Source organism: Rhipicephalus sanguineus, chromosome 1 (genome assembly GCF_013339695.2).
Source record: "Rhipicephalus sanguineus isolate Rsan-2018 chromosome 1, BIME_Rsan_1.4, whole genome shotgun sequence".
Classification (NCBI taxonomy): Eukaryota; Metazoa; Arthropoda; class Arachnida; order Ixodida; family Ixodidae; genus Rhipicephalus; species Rhipicephalus sanguineus.
In genome coordinates, this window is record NC_051176.1 from 320,376,950 (window position 1) to 320,400,570 (window position 23,621).

General features: G+C 46.4%; 1 protein-coding gene across 4 annotated transcripts in view; it reads left to right on the forward strand.

Moving 5' to 3' along the window:
• The window catches only part of LOC119379486 (nucleolysin TIAR), a 320,162-nt gene that overhangs the window by 188,874 nt on the left and 107,667 nt on the right, over positions 1–23,621 (forward strand). For all 4 annotated transcript variants that reach the window (XM_037648786.2, XM_037648785.2, XM_037648787.2 and 1 more), the window contains 3 exons: positions 6,869–6,977; positions 7,746–7,853; positions 7,909–7,993. In XM_037648786.2, coding sequence (XP_037504714.1) covers positions 6,869–6,977; positions 7,746–7,853; positions 7,909–7,993 — 302 coding nt within the window. The remainder of the gene's footprint in view (positions 1–6,868; positions 6,978–7,745; positions 7,854–7,908; positions 7,994–23,621) is intronic.

Below are 23,621 nucleotides of genomic sequence, written 5' to 3' on the forward strand. Positions count from 1 at the left end.
CTGGAGGTGTTAATGTCATTAGGTTCGAATGTCATTCGGCGCAACGAATGCCATTCGATCCGCGGCGGTGCTACACAGGAAAAAGTAATGTCATTCGTTCATGATATCAATGTCAATAATTCCGAAAAAAATGGCTGGAAAAGTTGAGGGAGGCAAATGTAGAGTGGCATGAAAGCAAAGTTCTTCATTTTTAAAGGGCATGTGGGAAGTCGCATCGCTAGATAAACACGGATAAAAATTTCATATCGGAGGATATCTGGCCACCATAAGCCAAGACGACGCCTAGCCAGTAGCCACAGCCGATAGAATGGCTGACATGGCAGTACCGCTATTCTAGGCACTGTAGTACCGCTGAACGACGACGCTAAGCTGCGCCAAGTAAAACATTTAGTTGCTTTGTACTTAGCGTTGCAAGGAACACGCATAAGCAAGAAGAAGAGATTTGACGGAAACTCGGAGCGTTCTGCGTTTGTTCGCTTTCAAAACGCGGTCTCGCACGCGTCCATGCGGGAAAACAGCTTTCAACGAAACTGTGCACAATTGTCTTCTCATAGCCTTATGAGAGCAAACATCTCCACCTCGGTCCAGTGCGCTCGTGGAGTTCATTCCAACGTTGCAGATACACATGCACACAGGCGTCTGTTTGTTTACATTATGGCCGACAGGGCCGGCGGCCAGACGCCGCTGAGGTGGAGAGTAAAAACATTTTGCGACAGCCTTCCGTACACCTGTGCTCGTTAAAATCACAGACGCCTTTAAAAAAGAAACATTAATAGCGTGTTTGCACGAATGCGTGTCGAATTGAGGATAATAAATGACACATTTTAAGCAGTCTCTGGTGTAGAGACTATACATTCGGTTCGACTTCGACAGCGAATGTGTTTTTCGAACTCATTCGATAGCTTAAGTCATTCGCCTCTAATGACATCAAATATCACTGTGTAGCAGCCGCATAATGTCATTAGGTGCGAATGTCATTCCATTCGAATGACATTAAAACGTCCAGTGTGACAGGGGTATAAGACCTTGTGGCAGAACACCTAGATGCGCCCAAGCGTGTTTCTTCTATGCACCTTTCTCATGAAGGCTTCCATGGGGCCGTCATAATCTCCTCTGGGTTGTTGTAAATACCCCCCAGAAATGTACTCGCAAGGCGGTGTGTTCTAAGGCTACTGTCGCTTAGCAAAAGCTATTGAGTGGCATACGTAGCGGGATTGACTCGGGCTTTTTGTTTTGCGTAGCATGTTGCTACTGTCGCTGCGGTTTCCGTGTCGACACTGCTGCGTGTGGTCACTTCTGCACCGTTTGCCGCAGGAGTATATGCCGCATTTGCCTGTTACCTTTAATCTCGAAGGACATTGCTATTGATAGGGTACCTGCAATAATACATCGACAGGCACTGCGCGCCGTAAGCAATGTGTTCGCGCAAACGAAGCGCCGGACGTACAAATGCCTGTTTTATCTTTTGCATAACAAAAGGAATCGTACCAGTCGCACTGTGAAACACTCATCAATACGCTGGTGGTGCACCAGTCGTAAGGCTAAGCCTAAATGCTCGTGTAGTCCACAGCTGGCACGAAGCTATGCCTCTTGCGCATATCAAAGCGCTCGTTGCGCGTTTTTCTGAATAAAACCGATGTAGTGCAATGGTAAATCAGCGCATATGTAAACTGAGCCGTGTGAACACCGGCGCGCCGTGAGCCACGACGCACCCCGCATGCCCATTAATGTTGCTTGAACGGCCAATATCTTCCATATTTTGGCTTGCAGAATTACCGAATTGATCCTCACACACGTGTTACGAACTGCGCTCACTGGCATGAATTACCAGCGCTCCGCACGCTCTGTCACCGCGGGTTCGCAAATCACTAATTTCATGGCACTCCAAGACAAATTTTTAGTGCCACCACCGCATGGGTCTCTTGTTACCCGCTGACACCCGATGTGCAGATGCGATGTTAAATGCAAAATTTCTTGCAAGTTTTCTTGTTGAAGTCATAAATTAATTCCTAATGGGGGTAAAATGAGAGTTGGTCACATTCGTTCTGACCACTTGCGGAACCCTCAAATGCCCTTCAGGAAACCACTGAGTTCCGTGGAACGTATTTTGAGAACCCATGCTCTAGCGGTTTTACACAAGAAGGCGGCAGCGGTCTGATGCGAACCACATATCTGTCATCCCCCCATAAAAGCGTGCTGTACGCTTGCTCTCTTTTGACGAGATAGGGTCAGTGCAGCAAGGTTTCTTGGTGCCCACACCACACTCTCAAAGGCGGTCCCGCATGAAGTGGTGGCGAACGGTGGGGCAACGCGCTTTTGTTGTTGCCCGTTAAAAGCACACCTGACGCTGCGCCAACCGCACGGATAGCTGTAGGCAAGGGGCGGGCCAGGCCCCCCCCCCTCCCCCCCATTGAAATTCGTCCGGACTTCTATATTCCCGGGCAACTTCTTTTCCTTTTTGCCACGGAAAGACTTTCTTTCAAACAATTGGGCCTTGCCCCCCCCCCCCCCGACAAAAAACCTGCCTACATGCCTGGCTGAAGCCACTTACTCTAATAGCTGAAGGCACTCTGATGTTCTGACAAAGGCGAGCACTGACTTACAGGAAGCTTTGGGGAAGCTTGAAAAGCTAATCACAATTTCTTTTTATTTTGGAAAAGTGTGATGTTTTTATATTTTCGCCCCCCCCCCCCTCCCCTCCCTATTTCATAGGGTTGTTACTAGGGTTAGATAGGTCGTGTGGTTTCTAAGAAGGTAGTGTAGCTCATACCTGGTGATAATCTGTTAAAAACTTTTTTTTCTGTAGGCTGTTTGTGTTCTGTGTACAGTCAAATCCCTTTGCAATGAAATTGACGAGACGCGCAAAAAAGTTTGTTGCCGCAAATTTCATTGCAGTGAAATTTTATGGATAGACCACAAAAGTTGGGAAGCTCTGATGGTTATGATTCATCCTGCGGTCCCAGCAAGCGCATGCATTACCTTTTGCATTTTAACACTCACTAACTCAGACTTACTTGGTTGCATGCCGAGTAAACATATTTTCTCGCAAATAACACGCACAAAATGGATAGAAAATTTGGAGCCAAACTCGAGGTGCAGGTTATACGTGAATGTCGGTGTGTGTGTTGGCTTCACGGTAATGCAAGGATGGCCAGTTTGCATCAATACTCGGGTGTGTTTCTTCGTTCTCTTGTGGTTTGTAGTGGGGGGTGCCAGTTACACGCAGGGGCGGGTTATACACGAGAAAATACGATATTCAGGCTACCCTCAGAGCATGCCAAAGCTTCGCTAGAGGACAACTGAAAACTAAGTGCCGAAGCTCCGCACTACCATATTCATAAGCGAATGACAGGAAAGCCGAAACGGTGCATGCTATTTCACGAATTTCTTGCCTTTAATCTACCGCTGTGTTAGCTGTGTACCTTTGGAGCTTATTCGTTATCAATAATAGCGACGATAGTGACCGCGGTTTCCTGCGCAGCGGTTGCGGCAAATGGTAGTTATGTTTTCAGTCTGTGCACATGCCTTCAGAACTACGTCGTTCCTATCTGTGATCATGTCTACCGCAGTTTTGTCTGCAGCGTTACGACAAGCAGCATTGCTTTGAGTCTGTATGTGTTGGATGCGCGCATACTTTCGTGGTCACCCATGATCGCATCGACATGACCGCATTTGTGTTCACGGCGATTCTGGCAGAATGTAGTTACGTTTGAACTAGGTGCGCGCTGGCTGCACGTGTGCCTTCACAGCGCCTCTTGAGGTGTTGGCCTCCATAACGCCATGGTTGTCATTCACGATTGCAGGGCTAGTGACGACAAGCAGTAGTTTTCTTTTTGAGCGCTACGTCAAAAACATGGTGGCAGTTCTTGACGGATTCTACCACGGCCCGCACGCACATCAAACCTGCTGGCAGCATTACGGTAGATGGACGATCTGTCGCCGAGCATCTCAACGGCGAAAAATTTGCCAGGATGTGCGTGGGGTGCCTGAAAGTGTGTCTCTGATGATTCTTTGTCTATAGGTGGCTGACGGGGAATCAAAAATTACAGTATAACCTCGTTACAATGGATCTGTTTACAACAGACATTCGGATATTACATACCAATTTGCGGCGTTATGCCGACCTCCGTATTTGTTCCATGGATTGAGCTTCGTTTACAACGGATTCTGGTACAACGGACACTCGGATATAATTGACTAAAATTTCAGGCCAGCAAGGTGGTCAGGACTCCTTTAGAGCGGACTTTTCCACCACGGTCATTAACTTTCGACTTCAAACATCGCTTACCATACTTTCGGGACGGGAGCGGCGCATCGACAGCAGGATATCGACGTACCAATTTAAGAACGAAGGCTGCCGATCTCCGGTCTGTCAATGATCAGCTATGCCTAGCTGTAGCGACAAAAAATCGGCGCGCAGCATGCTTGGTGTTGCGTTTTGGGACGCTGACACGTGTAATTGCGAGCCGCTGCCACTGCTTCTCCGAGTGGTCGCTGTGCGGCGAGCTTGGCCGGGGGTCCGCTGCTGATGCGCAAAATGCCTATCCGCGGTTCTGAGGAGACAGCGGGCGATGCGATTCGTTGCTTGCGACGAAGGACATTGCGGCTTCTTCGCTTTCGCATGTCCGCTAGCGTGATGTTCTTGTCCGCAAAGTTCGAATTTGTCTTGTACATCGGCACCGTGAACGGAGTTAGGCCTAGCCACGACATTGCGTAGAAAGCTCGGTTGATGTGCGTGGCTGCGGTGCCCGATGTTTTAAAGTACGTCATGCTCGATTGCGAGTACAAAGAGTTGTCCCGCGGTGGTCTTCGTCACAAGCTCCGAAATGCTGATAAGAACAACCTCGAACAGCGGGTCCAATGAGTCAACGCTATTAGTTGCACGTCTGTGATGTTCGCGACGAGTGCGGCGTGCTATTGTAATCTGATAATTGAGCTTCCGCTTGCAGCTGCCCAACTAAGGCGTTCTAAATTATCGTCGACCCGTGAACACAGAACGAGCGTGAACGCGTCACTAAGCGCAATTTTTGACAGCCACGACCTCGCGACGCACAAGCAGCAGACTATGATCCTGAAGCGAGCATTAGGAAGAAGCAGCCAAAACATGTGCTTTTTGTACGCTTGTTAGTGAATGGAGGAGCCAGCTGAAACGGAGAACTTCAACACGGAGAAATGCTCTTTACGACGAGCCCAAAATGGTGGTGCCCGGTTGCGCCGTTGCCGACTTATAATTTTGAAAAACGCTTTTCTTTGCTATTTCCGCAATTTTCGCAAAGTCGGCAGACGCAAAGAAAATTTTTTATAGCACTTCTACGTAGTTTTCATTGAAGATATTTTGGAATCGGATAGAAAATGGGCTACAGGAACTGAAAATGCGATTTTCCAAAAATCACATTTTTTTTTTGTCCCCCGTTAAAAATAAAACCATGTTTGTGACTCGTAATGCTCTCCGGTTTTAACAGACCCATTCAATGTTTACATAAGTTTGTTGTAACAGTACTTGGATTTTACATGCTCCTTTTACAACAGACCAAAATCAACTGCACTATGAAGGTCTGTTGTAATGTGGTTATACTGTATTCGTTGTGGCGAAACTTTCGTTGTAGAGGAGTTCATTATGGTGGGTTTTGACTGTGTTCTAAGCGGATCAAAATATGTACTTGTCCCCCCCCCCCCCCCACCCCAAGTTGCTACAAATTTGTTTTTCCAAGCTCCTTAGACGACATATTAGATGCCGCTAACTGCTCCAAATCGGGGTTCTTCTGCTCCAAAAACTGCTCCCAATTCAATTTCAGCAGTCTCACCCCGCACATATGATAATTGGTTGTGTAAAGATGTAATGTAGTGCACAGTTGCAACATTGGTTAACAACTCATACATGTTTGTGTGGCATGGTGCTGTATCACAGTTTGTGCATTCAAGGGTAACTCCAGTGTTTTTGCACTCATCTAATAGAATTTTCAGCATATGTGCTCTTTGGTATTGTGATGGCATGTGCCCAACAAATGGCTGCAACTGATTTAGTTTTTCTGAAAATAAATTTTAAAGGTTGGTAGCCACTTCCTGAATCATGCCCATGAATGCGAGCCACCGTGTGTTTGTATCCTACCTCACCGCTTCCCCCACCTCCCTAAGCTAATGAAACCACAAAGGACTAAATGTACTTCGAGACGACTGTGACAGCGGCTGCACTGTGGCCACATTGGGTGGAAGCTACTGAAGGTTCCGAAACCAGAGCAAGGGTGGTGTCACTGGTTCTCTCTCAACAGCACGGTTTGCTAGAATGTGAAATGATTGTAAACGTCGCATGAAGCATCAGTTCTGACGCATTGTTTTTTTTTGCTAATTTAAAGTCTCTGAGCAAATGGAACCACCACAGGTGTTACAGGACGGTCAGTACCATTTGGAAATGGCAGTATCCTAATATGGCAAGAAATATGCGGAGTTCCCCTTTAAAGAACTACACTCTATGAAAAAATAGAGCATTTGGGGAGTATTTCTGCCATACAACAATAATCGTCATCTAGCTTGCTCACGTTTCCTTTCTTAAAAACCGGGCTCTCGACACTTTTCTATCAAGAATGCTATGTCATGCTGATAACGTTCGTGACTGGGAAGTGCTGGGACCACGGTTGTAATGCGAGGTGGATGATGATTATTGTTGTGTGGCAGAAATACTCCCCGAATGTAGTTGAGGGTCAGTCGGTTTGAGCTAATGTTGTGTGTTGTCGTGTAACACTGAGCATGTGCATACATTATTAGTTGCAAAGTGCTGCTTTGCCTGTGCACCTTTGACCCTGCTGCTATTCTTGAACATCTCCAGGAGGGAGGCACTGCATGCTATGGCACATGTTTTGTTTTTGGGCAGGACGCCGAGAATGCAATCGGAACCATGAATGGCCAATGGCTTGGCAGTAGAGCCATTCGAACCAACTGGGCAACACGTAAACCTCCCGCCAACAGGACCCAGGCCGAAGGTGAGGACACCAAAACATTCTTTCTCATCTTGGTACATCTGCCACGGTGGTTATCGTGCTCGACTGCTGACCCAAGGGTAGCAGCATCAAATCCCGAGCAAGGGAGGAAACGTGCCAAAGTACAGGTGGCGACACCACTTTGAGGTTCCCGCACCGTGGCATCCAAGGTTTTGACGGCGTATGCTGGATCCTGCGTAATCATTTGCCGCGGCTTACATTGCGAATTGGTTCTGCGGAATCCTGCAAGGTGGCAAAATGGTTAAGAAAGGGAAATCGACAATTACCCATTTGTGGCACGAAACCACAAGGAAATTCATATGGATTTCTCAGAAAGAAAGCCTTTTTAGTAGTAAAAAAATTTGTCCTGGTTCGGCAATTGAACCCGGGACCAACGCCTTTCCATGGCGGCGCTCTAACAATTGAGCTAACCGGTAAGCTTGAATCGAACCCGGGCGTTGATTCCAGGTTCGATTCATAGAGCAGGATGAATTTTTTGGCTGCTAAAAAGACTTTATTTCTGAGAAATATCTATGGATTTCCTTGTGGCTTTGTGCTACAAACGGATCGTAGTCGATTTTCCTTTAGTATTTTCATTGCGGTCTAAGGGTCACAAAGTCTAGATCACAAGTTTAAGAAATTTGAATTCAACAAATGTGGCCAAAATTCGTTACACAACAGACTCCTGAAAGAAAAATTTACCTGTTTCACGTTAGGGTCCCTTTCAAAGCATTGCAAAAGGTTTAAGCTTTTCATAATGTTTACTTTCAGTCGACATAACCACAAGCACAAAGCCCCTGACCTTCGATGAAGTCTACAATCAGTCAAGTCCTACCAATTGCACAGTGTACTGTGGCGGCATCACGCAGGGGTTGTCAGGTACGTGTACCATGCATCTGCTTTCAAAAATAACAATTTCTGTTCTTGCTTTCAGAGGAACTAATGCAGAAGACATTTAGCAGCTATGGTGCCATACAGGAGATCCGGGTTTTTAAAGACAAAGGATATGCCTTCATCAGGTACGTTCCTCTAGTCAAATCTTGCCACAAAGATTGTAGCTTATATTTTCAATGTAAAATAATTCCACTACAATGTACAAGAACAATCATTATATTTAATAGCTCTGCACTATGTTAACTCAGCACTACAAACTCATATTCTGAAGTGGGGGAACTCTTGGATTTCGATGAATTGGTCACAGCAACTGGAGCATCAGGCTTGTTGGAGAAGGGGAAAAAAAACTGGAGGGGAATTCCTCCAGCTCGAAGAATATCCACTGTCCTCTAAAAAAAAAAAAAAAGTTCTGTGTATGAGCCAGATAGCAAAAAGTAAGATGTTCTCATTAAAGCTGCTGACTGTGCGGCTGACGCTCAGTGATTTGCTCCCACGCTGTGTTTTATAGCTTTTTTGTGTATACAAAGACATTGATAACTTACATGTAGTGGATATTTGCTAATTTGCTTGGCGGAAATTCATATTTCATTCCATGCATGTCAAAGCTCAGAAGAAACTTGATGACTCTAGGCAGTCGAAAATGCTTTCAATGATAAAATTTTGAATGTGCGGAAAAGCAGTCATTGACATTTTGTTGCCTCAGCAGATCAGTGTTTGAATGAAATGGAAGCGTTGCTTATCCATCATTTTCATAGTGAAACTGAAAAGTTTCATGAAGACTAAGAAAGAAAGTAAAACGCAAGAACTGTAAAAAATTATTTGTCTGATACAAAAGATGACCCAGCAGCTTCATTAATGTGGTGAAGTTTTCTGCATGTTAGGAACCTAACGTGTATGGGTGTGTGAATAGTGAATTTTGGAATCGAATACAAATCGAGTTATTCGAATAGTTTTGAATAGTAAGGCAACCATTTTAAAACAGCCTTACACTGGTAACGTAACAATTTTTGAACAGCCCAAGAATCCCAACACATTTCATTTGAAAGAAAAATTCACAGGCTTTAACAAAGGAACATTGCGATTACTTTTAACCGACAAAAAAATACCACATGAAATGTAGAAGTGACTACGCTATGAGTTAACATCAAATGGTGGATTGCTGGCACTCTCACCTCGGCGACACTGGAGTTTTAAGCAAAAACGCCTTCATCTTGTGTTCAGCCTAGCGTCAATAGTCCCGTAAGTACATGGACCACATGCATCTGGGTAATTCTACTACGAAAAGCAGCATTTTATTACGCCTCTTGATACACGGAAGGTTCTTTTTTTTTTTATTGCAGCTAGTTTGATTACTAGCGAATAATTGTATTCAGACTCTCACACGTGGCGCTCATAGTGTGATACATTTAGCTTAATTTCTCGTTAAGTAGAGCACTGCTGTTGATAATATTGCCGTTTTACACATCATACATTGAGCTTTCACTCTGACATAAATTATTTGCCTTTAGTGTCCCTTTAAAGGGGTAGTGCGTCAAATTTCTGGCTTGCAAGCGTTTCTTATTGCTCTAGGAAGCATGATACAGACTCCAAGGTTCATATATTCTCGCTAAGTAATTTGATGTCGCCTTATTTATATGAACAATTTTCTGTTTCTGGGCGCTGAGTTGGACGTTACTGTGTAGGAAGCTGGAACGTGTGGGCCCACAACGCTGTGACGGACGCGGTGCTGCTCTCACACGCACATGCGAGCAACCGTCCGGATGCTTACACTCACTGAAATTCTCTAATAAAGAATATTAGCGCGTACGGTATTCTGTATACGCAGAGATGTTTCCGAAGTATCTGGTTACTGGACAATGGTATCGACAACTTGTGACGCTTCGGGCAGCCGCAATTATAAGTGCGTTTCTTGGTTTTTGCTGAGTGACCTTGGTGAAAAAAAATGTTTGAAAAGGCAATGCATTTGGAGCTATATTGCTGCCAAGAATTCACACCAGCAGAGACGTAGAATACATTACATTTCTGCAAAAATTCTGTGCTTGCCTGGTTCATCATAGCGCCCCACCTATCTGGTCTCACGTTTACGGCTACGGTAACCCAGCATACTAAAGCAGTGTGCGAACAAACTGAAATGCTCTGAAGTCTACTTGTAGGTTCGTGTAACAATGCAACGTACTTTGCAAAATGTGAGCAAGTTTGGATACTTCGACAACATGCTGAGATAAAAACGACCACCCCTTTAACGTTTTGCACCAATGAAGTAGCAGCAGGGTCTGTGGCACTAGAGCAGCTATGGGGGTCAGCCACCCCCCTGCCCCGCAAAAAATTTCTGGCTATGCCCCTGCTGCACGACACAATTGTCAAGAGAAGAATTTTGCACTTCATGGTTCACATTTTACCATCCAAAAAGTCTGTAAAAGGCCTCAGTCATGCAAGACTTCTTATTCGCTTTGTAAATGACAGGAAGGTGTGGGTTATAGGGAACCCAAGCTCAAGTTTGCGGCGCGACGACAGCGCCGCGCCAGCCGCGCTGCGGCTCTGTCGGAAAGCTCTGAACCTTCGCGCGGCCGACTCAGCCCCTTTCACGGTAGCGGTAGCACACGTGCGCACGCGTTCTTCTCTCGGTGCGGGTAACTGGGAGGCCGTCAGCTGGGTACATTGAACCAAGAGGCTTGCTGTGCGAAGCTGCGCACTTCCACGATGGCAGAAGCGACCCCGTGGAAGCGCAAGCGTGGTCCGAAGTATTGCGGTTTTGTGGCCAGCCACAACAGTGCATTCAAGGCACACGATTCATGTGTTAAACTGTATCGGTTCCCGGGCGTGTCACACGAGAAATAAAGGCGGCAAGCGTGGATAGCTGACAGCACTGTCTCGCCTTCTATTTTGGCTGTCTGAGTTCATCGCTTTCGTTCGTTTCGACTACCTGAATCGGTAAGTAACGGGGCGCATGCACGCAGCGACTACAGTAATGATTACTCGCTGTCTTCTCGCATTGTTAAAGTCCAGTTACGGTTGTAGGTGAAGCAACTTTGTGTTTTGATTCCCCGTGCATGGAGACCTACCCGTCGTCGTTGAACGTTCACATTCGCGTTATACCGTTAGCGTTGCGCGGTTGGTTGAATTCAACTGAACTCCGCACATTGTCAGAAGTTCGGCGCCTGCATTTCACGCGTCGGGAAGGCTGCTTTATCACGCCGGAACGGACGTCTGTGCATTTTCAGCAAGCTTTGACATCGTTCTGCAGGTTTGCTTTGTTTTTGTCACTTTATTGGGCTTATATATATGTAAGCCGCTAAATATAACTGGCACTTAATATATGCTTTGCAATTGCAACCTTGAAGTAACCACCTTCTGACTTTGTGCGATTTTCTAGCCGCGTTCATGCAACAGGTTTTATACGCCTGTCAAGTCGATATCATAAAAAGAGACTGCAAGCATGACGCGAGAGCCGAAAAAACGGGGCGAGCAGTTCATCTTGCTTCACAGTGGTTGAAGCTCAGCTAGCTGCCTCGCGTCTTAATCGGCGGGTGATTCGCTAGCTGCCTCGCGTCTTAATCGGCGGGTGATTCTCCAGCGGCACGGAGGACTTGACTCTAACCTTCTCAGGAAGCAGTGCCATGGCCGTATAATCTTTCTTTCGCACGCCGCAAACGTTTGTTCACGAAAGTAGACGGCTGCTACTGTAAGCATGCCATATCAAAACAACAATCATATGATTCGTAGTCCACGCCGCAGAACATCGATAGCGTGTACGGCTTCATTTCGGAGTGCATGTGGACCATTATTCATCTTTAACATGACAGAATGAGACTTACCTCGAGGTATACGTCCTACACGGTGTAATCGCGACTTGGGAAATGCATTTCGCTTTGAGTCGGGCGTGGTTGTCGTCGATTGTCTGCCCTTCATCGTTAACGTGATTGACAAGCCTTTCTCATTTTATCAAGTTCGCTTTTCGGAAGTGCCAGTCAAGCTTGAAAATCCTTTTGAAGCCGCACTGCAAGCGGTACATTGCGAGGCGCCGAAAGTGCACCGCGAGAGCTCTGCACGTGCACAGAAGCGAGCAGCAACGCAGTGGAGAGAAGGGAAAACGCGCGGTGCTAACACCCCAGTTTCTGTTTTTCTGCCAGAGATGGCGCTGCCTGTCAAGAGCAGCAGCGCCGCTAAGCGTTGCTTGGGAAGCCTATACAAAAAGCAGTGTGGCTTGCAGATTTTGCCGATAACAGTTGGCTTCATCTTCTCAGTCCCATCCGCATTGCAGCACAACCAATACAGTCTACGCCCGTTACAACGGACCCTCATAATCCGGGAAAAAACGTCCGCTGTATCCGTAGTATGCAGTATCCAAACGGCGGGTGATGGGGGGGGGGATCTTGTGGCCACTACCGCATGGAAATGTTACCGGAACATAATTTTTTTTCGCGTTCTTGCCAGTAGAAAAGCTGATACGAAATAATCATACGAATTACGGCTTTGAATCAAAGATTAGACCAGTTTAACACCGCACGCCAGCGGCAGTTTGTACACAAGGGTCTGGTACCATCACCCCGCTTGAGGTAATTCTTACCTTTTTCATCGTATGGGAAAGGTGCATGCGAGGAAATAAACTTCACTGAACATGACTCATTTTTATTTCACAAAATAGTGAGTGATGAGGGCTTGCTTAGCTCCTGCCAGAGAAGCCGCGGTCACCTTGTGCTGCATTTCTGTGAGCTGCAGAACTTCCGCGGAGCAGTCACCTTGCTGCTGCTGCAGGAAATATCCTTTCACGGCCTCAATGTAGTCCATGGCCTGGGACGAAGAAAGCTTAGCGGGAGCTTCAGCCTCTTCGCTACTGTCTTCTGATAGCGAGTCAGAAGAGTTCTTCACGAGTGCTACGATCTCGTCGTCCGTCAGTTGTTCGCTGTCGACGATGCCATTATCAAAACTGACGAAGTCGGCGAAGTCTTCGGCCCCGAAAGCTTCTTGAATTTGGGGCCACACACTTGGCACACATGGATCTTGTGGTGCAGTGCTGGGTGCATTATTCGCTCGGCCAAAGCCTGCCTTCCGGAAGCAGTTACGAATGACATCGCTTTTCAGCTGTGCCCACACTGCCGGAAGAACTTCCACAGGAAACTTCACATCAATTTTGGTTTCCCGCTTCTCCTGCATGTCAAAAAGCAGTCGCTCTGTAAGGCGGGTCCGGTACGCAACCTTAACGGAATGGACCACACCTTGGTCGATTGGTTGCAGTGCCGACGTCGCATTAGGCGGAAAGTATGCAAGTTCCGTTGCCTCAAGTGACCGGGGTTGCATGTGTGCCGAACAGTTATCTAGGAAGAGAAGTACTTTCCTTTTCTGTTTTGCCATCCTCCTATCAAACTTCAGCAGCCAAGCGTTAAAGAAAGCCTTCGTCATCCATGCTTTTTCGTTAGCCTCCCAGTCGATTGAGAGGCTTTGCATGTGACACAAGGCACGAGGCCGTTTTGACTTTCCAATCGGCAGAAGTCTCACCTTTTCTGACCCGTCCATGTTACAGCAAAAAAGGACAGATAAGCGCTCTTTCGAGCACTTTCCACCGTGACACTTTTCGCCGGAGAAAGTGTACGTCTTGCTCGGCGTGGCTTTGTACACAAGTCCACTCTCGTCCGCATTAAAGATGTTCCTGTCCTCATATTTCGCGAGAAGGGCAGGCAGCCGATTTGTCTGCCAATCCGAGACAACGCTCTCATTGATGCTGTCACGCTCTCCACACATGGCACTGAACACAACACCATGCCGTGCCTTAAAACGGCTAAGCCAGCCCTCGCTGAAGGTGACGTCGTCATGTCCCAAAGTCACAGCGAGTTGCTCAGCTCTGCTCCTGAGCAAAAGTCCGTTAACTGGAATCCCACGAGCACGCTCGTCCCGTAGCCACATCAGGAGAGCAGCCTCGACGTCCGGGTGCGCCGCTTTGCGCATTTGAAAGCGCTTTTCCTGGACCTCGCCGGAGTCGCGTTTTTCGGCGACGTCCTTGTTTTTCACGATAGAGTTAACTGTCTCCTTGGACAGGCCCATTCTTCTGGCGATGTCCGCCTGTTTTTCGCAATTATCGACAGCGTTAACTATGCTTAGCTTTTCTGACAGTGAAATCTGCTTCCTCTTGCGTCCAGCCATTTCACACAAGCGCAGCCGCCACACGCACGAACACAAAGAAGAAAATGGACGCAGCGAGCCACTTCACTGGATTGGCTCGGCCGCGCCAGCGACCTCTTCGATGCCGACAATGTTGCCAGACATACTAGTTGTTTCCCGGCTAAGTGGGGAAAAAAACGCATATCGGGTGTCGGCCCCACATAAGTCCGCTATATACGCTCGATCCAAACAATTTTCCCCCTAAATTTAGTCTGTTCTAGCCGATAGTCCGCTATAGCAGGGTCCGTTGTGAGCGGAGTGGATGCCATTTAAAATGCGTGGTGACCAGACATACTAGTTGTTTCCCGGCTAAGTGGGGAAAAAAACGCATATCGGGTGTCGGCCCCACATAAGTCCGCTATATACGCTCGATCCAAACAATTTTCCCCCTAAATTTAGTCTGTTCTAGCCGATAGTCCGCTATAGCAGGGTCCGTTGTGAGCGGAGTGGATGCCATTTAAAATGCGTGGTGACCAAACAATCCTGCGGATATGGTCCGTTGTAACCGGAAGTCTGTTGTTCCCGGATCCGTTGTAATGAGCGTAGACTGTACCAGGACTCTTTTCTTGCTTTTCTGCCTCCTTGACACGTGTTGCCTGTGGGAATCGAGTGCGCCCTCCCCTTTGGCGCCTCGTTCCCCAGCTAACTCGTGTGCTGGCCCCGCGCGGCTCGAGCGCCGGGAACCGCCGTTATTCGGTGACATGGCTACCGTGGCTATGCCGCCAGGCCTTTCTGCTTGGTGCGAGCTGTGCGTTGATCTTCCCCGCACAAGCCACGTGTACGGACATGCCCAGAGCATGCTCGCGCCACCACGTGACCACGCTAGCCTACGTCACTGCGCAACGCCTGTCCTCATTGGCCGCCAGTGACTACCCCCTTCCCCCTTGAGCTCGCTTCTGTGTGGCACGGGCTTGCCCACGCCAGATGCTCTCAGGCCAGCACGAGAGGTTGACGCGCCGCTCTAGCAGGCGGCTTCTTGTTCGTGTGCTCGACTGCTGACCTTTGTGTGTGAGTCGTAGCGCCGCTAGCGATCGGTCTTGCAGAGTTCCCTTTACGGCCTGCAAGCCCGTGACTGTCGTACTGTGCTGCATCTTGGGTCAATAAACCCGTCTTGTTTGTTGACATCCTGCCTTTTGTGCACCGTGCTGGAGAGTTGACGAACCCGGCCATAGCGTCCTTGCTCGCAGTGGAGAACGTTGCGTCCCTTGCCGGTCGCCTCGTAGGGTAAGCGTCTTGCAAACCTATCTCCACACGCCTCTCATACCGAGATACTCGTGCTGAAGGTTGATGAATAATCCAGTTTCACCTGCATTGAAGACGTCCTTAGGCCGGTACTGTGAAATCACTGCCTGCAAAGTCAAAAGCCAATAGGCGGATAGCAAAACGGCACGTCGTCTGCTACGGTGCTTTTGGTTCGACGCCTAGCACTTTGCTGCTTCAAGGTGTGTGCTGTTCAGTGTAATCAGGTAGGAAACTCGTGCTCTTCTGAGACGTGTTTGTTACCGGTTGTCCAGTGATTGCGTCCTCGAATCCTTTTGCGAATGGATACAAGGTATTTCCCATTTTACAGAACGAAGCGAGAAGTGCAGATGGGCAAACGCGGGTAGCAGTGGGAGGTGGGTCTCAAGCACAGCATGCGAGTGTAGATGTACGGTCATGCTTTAAAACACGCAGTAATATTTTGCCGAAGTTAATGAATGTGATGTGGGACATTACATTTATCAGCTTTGACCTCATTTATGCCACAAGCGCTGGCATTTAAGTCTATAGCTCATTCAGCTGTTCTTTTTTTAATTTTCAGTGCAGGCTATTTCGGTTTAATATGAAAGTAACAGACTGTTCTGATCTTGTACCAAAACTGCTGCTTTGGTGAGTTATACGTGATTGGGGTTACTTTTATTTATTTATTTATTTATTTATTTATTTATTTATTTACCCTCAGGGCCTTTCGGCATTACAGAGGGGAGTGGGTTACAGAGGAAATACTTGGAAAGGAGCAAATAATAACAATGGTAACAGTACACTGCGACTAATACAATATTTGTTAATTATACAATACTAGCTGAGTACGTCGATATATTGTACAACGAAGAAATGAAGAAAAAGAAATAAATAAGATGAAAAAAAATAGAGTGAGTCTTATTTGATTATTATACAATATTAGCTGGACATATAAAATACAGCGTTGAAAACAAGACTGTAGGTGCTTCTTTTTATTTAAGGCATAATGAGACTGACAGATGTAGCAATAATAATGCACCATATAAACGGGCAGGTAACATTAGTTGATACAAGTGATTGTTACTATACAATGTTAGCTAATGCTTTACGAAACTTTTCGTTGTTAACAATAGATACAATATCAGCCGGAAGGTCATTCCATTCACGTGACGTACGAGGGATGAATGATTGTGAAAAGCATGTTGTGTTACAAGCACAAATTCTAACTTTGTGCTGATGATCAATGCGGTGAGATAAGTAATATGGTCGTGACATGAATTCCGGGTGTAGAGTAGAATGGTGATAAAGTTTATGAAAAAATGATAAACGAGAAATTTTACGGCGTGTAGCCAGTGACTCAAGACCGAGATGTGATTTCATTGAGGGTGCACTTGCCATCCGGTTGTAATTCCAAAGAATAAAACGACAAGAGTTATTTTGGATTAATTCGATGGAATGAGTTAGGTTGTCGTGATAGGGGTCCATATAGCTGATGCATACTCTAGCTTCGGCCTTAGCAATGTTTTATAAAGTAGTAATTTTAATGGCGATGGAGCGCGAGAAAAGTTACGGCGCAAATAACCAAGAAAACGGTTGCCTTGCTTAGTTATGTACTCAGTATGTTTGTTCCATGTTAGGTTATATGTTATATGTACACCCAAGTATTTATATGAATTTGTAGCTTCCAAAGAAATGTTATTAAGATGATATACGGGCAGACAGCTATTCGATCTAGATATTCTCATAAATTTACATTTGCTAATGTTAAGCTCCTTACGCCACTGTTCACACCAGTTGCAGATGTTGTTAAGATCGGCCTGAAGAGTAGTGATATCTTGTGGGGTAGTTATTTCTTCGAAAATTACACAGTCATCGGCAAACAAGTGTATATTAGAAGTTACTGCCGAAGTCAAGTCATTGATATAAATAAGGAATAAAAGCGGTCCCAGAACCGAGCCTTGTGGCACTCCGGACTGAACGATACTAAGTGGTGAGTCATGATCATTAGCTGTTACGAACTGGGAACGATTAACAAGGAACGACTCAATCCATTTTAGAAGGTTACGGTCAAGGTTTAGTATGTGTAGTTTATGAAGTAAAAGTCTGTGGCTTGCTTTATCAAATGCTTTTGAATAGTCTAAAAAAATGCAATCAGCAAGGGAAGAACGGTCAAGTATCTGGTGTAGCTTGTGAGTAAAAGACAACAATTGAGATTCACAAGATAGGGTTTTGCGAAATCCGTGTTGTGAAGGTGTAAAAAACGAGTTAGATTCAAGAAAATTCATCAGGTTAGTAAAAATGATATGTTCTAGTAATTTGCAGCAGGTGCTAGTCAATGATATGGGACGATAATTTCTAGGTGAGGTTTTGCTTCCAGATTTATGTAAAGGAATAACTTTTCCTGTTTTCCATGCGAGTGGGAGAGATGATGTGTTGAGCGATTGCTGGAAAATTTTAGTTAATACTATAGAGCTATATGAAGAAGTGTTTTTAAGGAATTTGGCACTGATGTTGTCAAATCCAGGTGACGAATGCATTTTCATTGAATCTATTAGTCCAATTACGCCAGTAACATCGATAATTATAGGAGGCATTGGTAAATAGTTATAGTTGTTTAATGCAGGCAGAGTAATATCATTAGTTCGCGAGAAGTTGTTTACGAAAACATAGTTCAAGAGGGCTGCGCAATGGCTTTCTGGAACAGGGTTACCAGAACTATCATTAAGAGTGATGGAATTATCGGAAAGGGGATGAATAACTCGCCAGAATTTTCTGACATTGGTTAGTAGCATAGATGGCAATGTGGACGATAAAAATGTTTCTTTAGCTTGTTTGAGAGCTGCTACATAGGCGTTAGATGCAAGTGTGCAAACTTTCCAACGGGACTCAGTAGGCGTTTGTTTTGCCGAACGATACAGACGTTTTTTTCTGTTAGACAGGCGTTTTAAAGTATTATTGTACCAAGGCGCGCGTGGATTACAGGTTATGGCATGGGTTGGGATGTGTTTGTTTGTTAGACGCTTTACCTCAGCCTCGAACGTATTCTAGTTTGACTGCACAGTACGGTTATCAAAGTCCTTCAGAAATTCATCCACAAATTCGCACAGTTCGTTGTTTATTGCTTCACAGTTGGCTTTTTTATAGTCTCTAATAATTTTCTTGCTTTTTGGAAGTTTTTCAAACGGAACATTAAGGTGAAAAGTAATTATCAAATGATCACTAATACCTGGCAAATATTGAGTGTCCGATGCACATTCAGGATAATTGGTTAAGATTAAATCAAGAGTGTTAGAAGTGTTTTGTGTAATTCTTGTGGCTTGAGTTACCATTTGACATAGGGAAAAAGTAGAACAAAAACCAAAAAATTCCTGTGAGTCAGAAGAGGATGATAAGATAGGTTGGCCATTATTCCACGTTATGTTAGGAAAATTGAAGTCACCAAGCAGGAAAAGGGGTGCAGAATGGAACTTTGTTGTAATGCTAGAAACTACATCATGTAAATCATTAATAAATGAGGATGAAAAAGAAGGTGGACGATAACAAACACCTAAAATTATTTTTTGGTTGTTGAGAGTTACTGTGGCCCAAACTGTTTCTAAGTTGGAACTGATGTGAATGCATGATGATGGGATATCTTTCGAGATAGCAAGAAGTACACCACCACCACGACGCTCCTTTTGATCGCAGCGATATACCAAATACCGCTCGCTACTATCAAAAAGTTCTGAGTCAAGCACGTCGTCCGAGAGCCACGTTTCAGTTAGAGCTATTATATCACCTGAGCATGTATCTATTGTGGAAACTAATGAGTCGTGATTTTTAAGAATACTTCTGATGTTAGTATAAAGAACGTTCGCGTGGCTGCTTTGTTTAACGCCACTGCCCCTCGCGCATCCCTACGTAGGAACATTTTGTGAAGCAGTCAAAACGCGGGTAGTACCGCTGCTACGTTCATGAACTTCCTGAACACTGTCAGAGTTAGCTTGGTATATATAACACTTGTTATTTATTAGTAGTTTCTTGTAGTTAATTTTGAACTGTGGTTTGTCTGGCTGAGAATTTGCAAACTCAAATAGCTTTTTGCGAGCTAAGTGGGTTGCGGGTGAAAAGTCTTCGCTAACGTTGATATGGTTGGGCTTAAATTGTGCGCGTGATGCAAGTATTTTTTCTTTTATTTTGTGGTTACTGAACTTGGCAATTACAGGGCGTTGTTTATCAGCTCTGTAAGTGCCGAGCCGGTGGGCTCGCTGAATGCAATCACTGTTAATAGAACCAAGCGTGGCATTTAGTGCAGTGATTAGTTTTGTTTCTGTCTGCTGCCATGTTTCCTTCGAGTCGGGCAGACCAAAAAATATCAAGTTATCACGACGGGACCTGTCTTCCAAGTCATCGAGACGTGATAATAATGAGCTATTGTGAGCATTAAGGTGGTCAACAGTGCCCTGTATGCGTGCTAAGTCAGTATTGAAGCGGTCCAGGGTTTTAGACTTTTCCTCAAGATCATCCAGCCTTTTTCGGATACTTGTTAGCTCAGTCTGTATGCTTTTTTGTCCGGTTTTGATGGCTTTCACGTCAGCTACGAGTTCAGCTTGACATTTAGAAGATTGAAGAGAACGGGTGTGAACATCTTTAAGAAGCGTGAACATAGCCTTCATTTGATCTGCAGGATTATCGGGTAAATCTTCGAGCCCTTGTAGAGCAACAGCGCGAGTGTTTGGTCCGGGGTTAGGTTCAATATCTCCGGCACAAAGCAGTAGCATGGCCATTGAGTAACACTGGCATAAAGATTCACACAACACCCGTGGGCACGGGAAAATAATGAGACAAAGGTCGTCAGATTTTTTAGAATATTGCAAGAACATGGTACGCACCTGCATTGCAAAAACGTGTCGGTTAAGTACAACGCTGCCAATGCTGTTTCCGTGCCCACTGAAGAGGGTGTCGGCGCGCCGGTTGTTTAAAGGGATACTGAACAAAAATTTGAAAAAGCTACGAAAACACTTACATTCGACTCGGACGACACGACTGTTCCTGTACGCAGCATTTATTTCACATATTTTCGAGCAGTTGGTCGTATTTTTAGTGGATTGTGAGAGCGCGGCGGCTGCATGCCACTGCGCTTGTCGGCGGACGTGACGTCGAGTGCTCCAGCAAGAGGGGGGCAACCGGCACGCTCTCTCCTGCCCTGCCACTTTCCTTTCTCCACCTCTCCTCTCAAGAACCGAGGGTGGCTGGTGTGGCGCTGAGCATAGCTGAGCCTTGTCCTCTTTTCCCCACATAGGAAACAAAATAGCGCTTATTCCTCAAAAACCGCTACAACTACCGAGCGTGTCGCGAGAGCGCAAAGATGCAAGGTGCGAGTGACAGTGGTTCCACGAGCGGTCATTGCGACTCCGAGTTCGACGGGCCTCCAAAACGGATGCACCAAATACAACCATATGCATGTGACCGTTCTGCTGTGTCAAGCGACAGCAAGGACGACGAGCCAGACGAGCCGCCGTAGCCCAACGTGGGTCGGCAGCCGGGACCAGCAATTTACACAGTAACTCATAGTCACTATCCTCGAAGTGTTCAGAGCACAAAAAGTCACGCTTTGAAGGCACCCACGTTGGCTGCGATGGGCGCGCAGCGCGAATCCATATCCTTCGAAGCTTCGGCTCTGTTGGAAATGTATGACAGGGCACACCCTAGCGCAGAACAGTGTTGAGGCATTCTGCGTTGTGTCAGGTGCTTCACCGTTCACATTACGTAGCAGCACACAACACAGACGGCAAATTCGTAGACGTGGGCGCAAGCTCCGCTTGAGAAAACAGTCTATTCTAGGGACCGTAATACGGCCGAGAGCGCGGCAATGGCGTCGTTGGCTGCCGGTTGAGAACACGCACGGAGAACACCTTCCCGACCGTGAAAACACGTTTTGGAGAGACGCGCGGCAGCGGGTGGCGGCTTGCGATGTCGATTGGTAAGCGATTTTGCTGCGAGCACGGTTGGCGAGTCACTATGCGCGGAGTTTCGCGTCACTTCCTCTCTAGTTCGCGGCGCGGCCGCTAGACGCGCCAATTCGCGAAAAATGCATTAAATTCATTATTTTCTGCTAGTCTCTGGCTGAAATGAAGGTTGTTTCAACAAATTTCAGCACCCAATCTTTCAATTGAGTCATTTATCTCGGCGGCGAAAATTTTGTTCAGTATCCCTTTAAGTCCGTTGGTACAATTGATGACGCTGATGCTGGCGCTGGGTAGCCTGGCGGGAGCTGTATTTTGGCGTTCAGCTTTATCACTTCTGTATCATTTCTATGACAAGTAAATCTATTTGAATTTATAGGTAATCTTACTTAATGTTCCTTGACCATCCATCTGCCTAATTATTTGTTTCTTGCAATTTGCAGTGATTATTGTATGTGCAATACATTTAGTAACTATTTATGAGATGCTTAAATGATGCTTTAAACTCCAGGAGTCGCTCCGAATATTTTGTCATCTGCTCCGAAAACACTCATGGCTGCTCCAAAGCAGCATTTTTCCTGCTTCAGAATTCGCTCCAAAAAACAAAATATCGCTTCCATCCCTGAGCAAGCAGATTGTACGAAACAGCCAGGACTGGCCACGAGACGAAGCACAAAGTCTACACTACAACACCAGCACATGCACCAATCGCTGCTGCTTGGTCATGCGATATTACCCCAGGTGGTCGAAATTTCCGGAGCCCTCCACTACGGCGTCTCTCATAATCATATGGTGGTTTTGGGACGTTAAACCCCAGATATTATTATTATATGGTCATGTGATATTAACGGGAGTTACTCTGCCTTAGGATAGGTGGCGCCAGGGTATCCGTTGATCTAAAGCCCCTCAATCTCGAGAAAGTACCACTATTCCTTGTACTCTGCCGCTGCCGCGCGACATCCTCGTCTCCGCCTCGTCCCTTCCACACCCTTGCCTTTTTTCGCCGGTTTGTCTTGTGGAGATGGATTTGTGAGACGCTTACCCTAGGAGGCAACCGGCAAGGGACGCGACATTCTCCACTGCCGCAGCGAACAAAGACGCTACGGCCGGGTTCGTCGACTCCAGCACGGCGCAGAAAAGGCACTCGAGGCAGGATGTCAACAAACAACACGGGTTTATTAACCCAAGATGCAGCACAGTACGACAGTCACAGGCTTGCAGGCCGTAAGGGGAACTCCGCAAGACCGATCGAGTACGCTTGCCAGCAGCGCTAAGACTATCACACAAAGGGCAGCAGTCGAGCACACGAACGAGAAGCCGCCTGCTAGGGCGGCGCGTCAACCTCTCGTGCCAGCCTGAGAGCATCTGACGCGGGCAAGCCAGTGCCAGACAGAAGCGAGCTCAAGGGGGAAGGGGGTTGTCACTGGTGGCCAATGAGGACAGGCGCAGCGCAGTGACGTAGGCTAGCGGGGTGGTGTGAGCGTGTCGAGACATGTGCGGACGCATGCCCGCGCGCCGGGAAGCCGACGCTTGGCTCGCACCAGACAAAGAGGCCTGGCGCTGCCGCCGTGGCCGCCATACAGCCGATTAACGGCGGTTCCCGGCGCTCGAGCTGCGCGGGGCTAACACACGCGCTAGCTGGGGAACGAGGTGCCAACTGGGAGGGCGGGCTCGATTCCCACAGTCTGCATGACAGTTGGTCTCCCTGCGGTTACCCTTGGGAATGCACAAATCTTGCATTTTGCACGAGTTTTTCTTTTTCGTTCCCTCCATTTTCCACCTCTCGAACGTGGCACCCCTTGCGTTCATTTTACGCTGTTTGCTGGCACTATGCCGTGCTGTTTCACATATAAGTGTAGCAAGAAGCATGAACAGGGCTATGCACTTATCGTGATACCTCAAGGTCAGCATGAATGCATGCACAAGCAGTGGGTGCGCAATATTCAGTGAAAGAAAATTGCTTTAATGGACAGTGTTGCTTCAAAGAAAAGGGGTCTTTATTATCGCACGTGTCAAAGCAACCCCATGTGCTGCATTTTTAAAAGTTCACCTGGCCTGCTAATCAGCGTTTTTGCTGCAGCAGTTTGTACATTGCATAAAAGTGGGGTTGTCCCAGTTATGGGCACGTTACCAGGGAAAAGTAATTCTTTTACAGTTACTGTTACAGTTTCCAAATGTAATGTCGTTACTTTTCCCCTACTGCATAAACCTTTCCTGCCCAAGAAAAATATAATAGAAATATTGCTAATTTGTTTGAAGATTATTATTAGATGCTCCATTCTAATAAGCTTTCGAAAAGTTAAACTGCATGAATCTGAGTATTTGACCCAGAAAACACAACCGCATATATATGTGAGTTGGGCTTTTATTCATGTGATCGACTACGGCGAGCGATGCACTCTGAAATGCTTACACGCAGCAAAAAGTACAT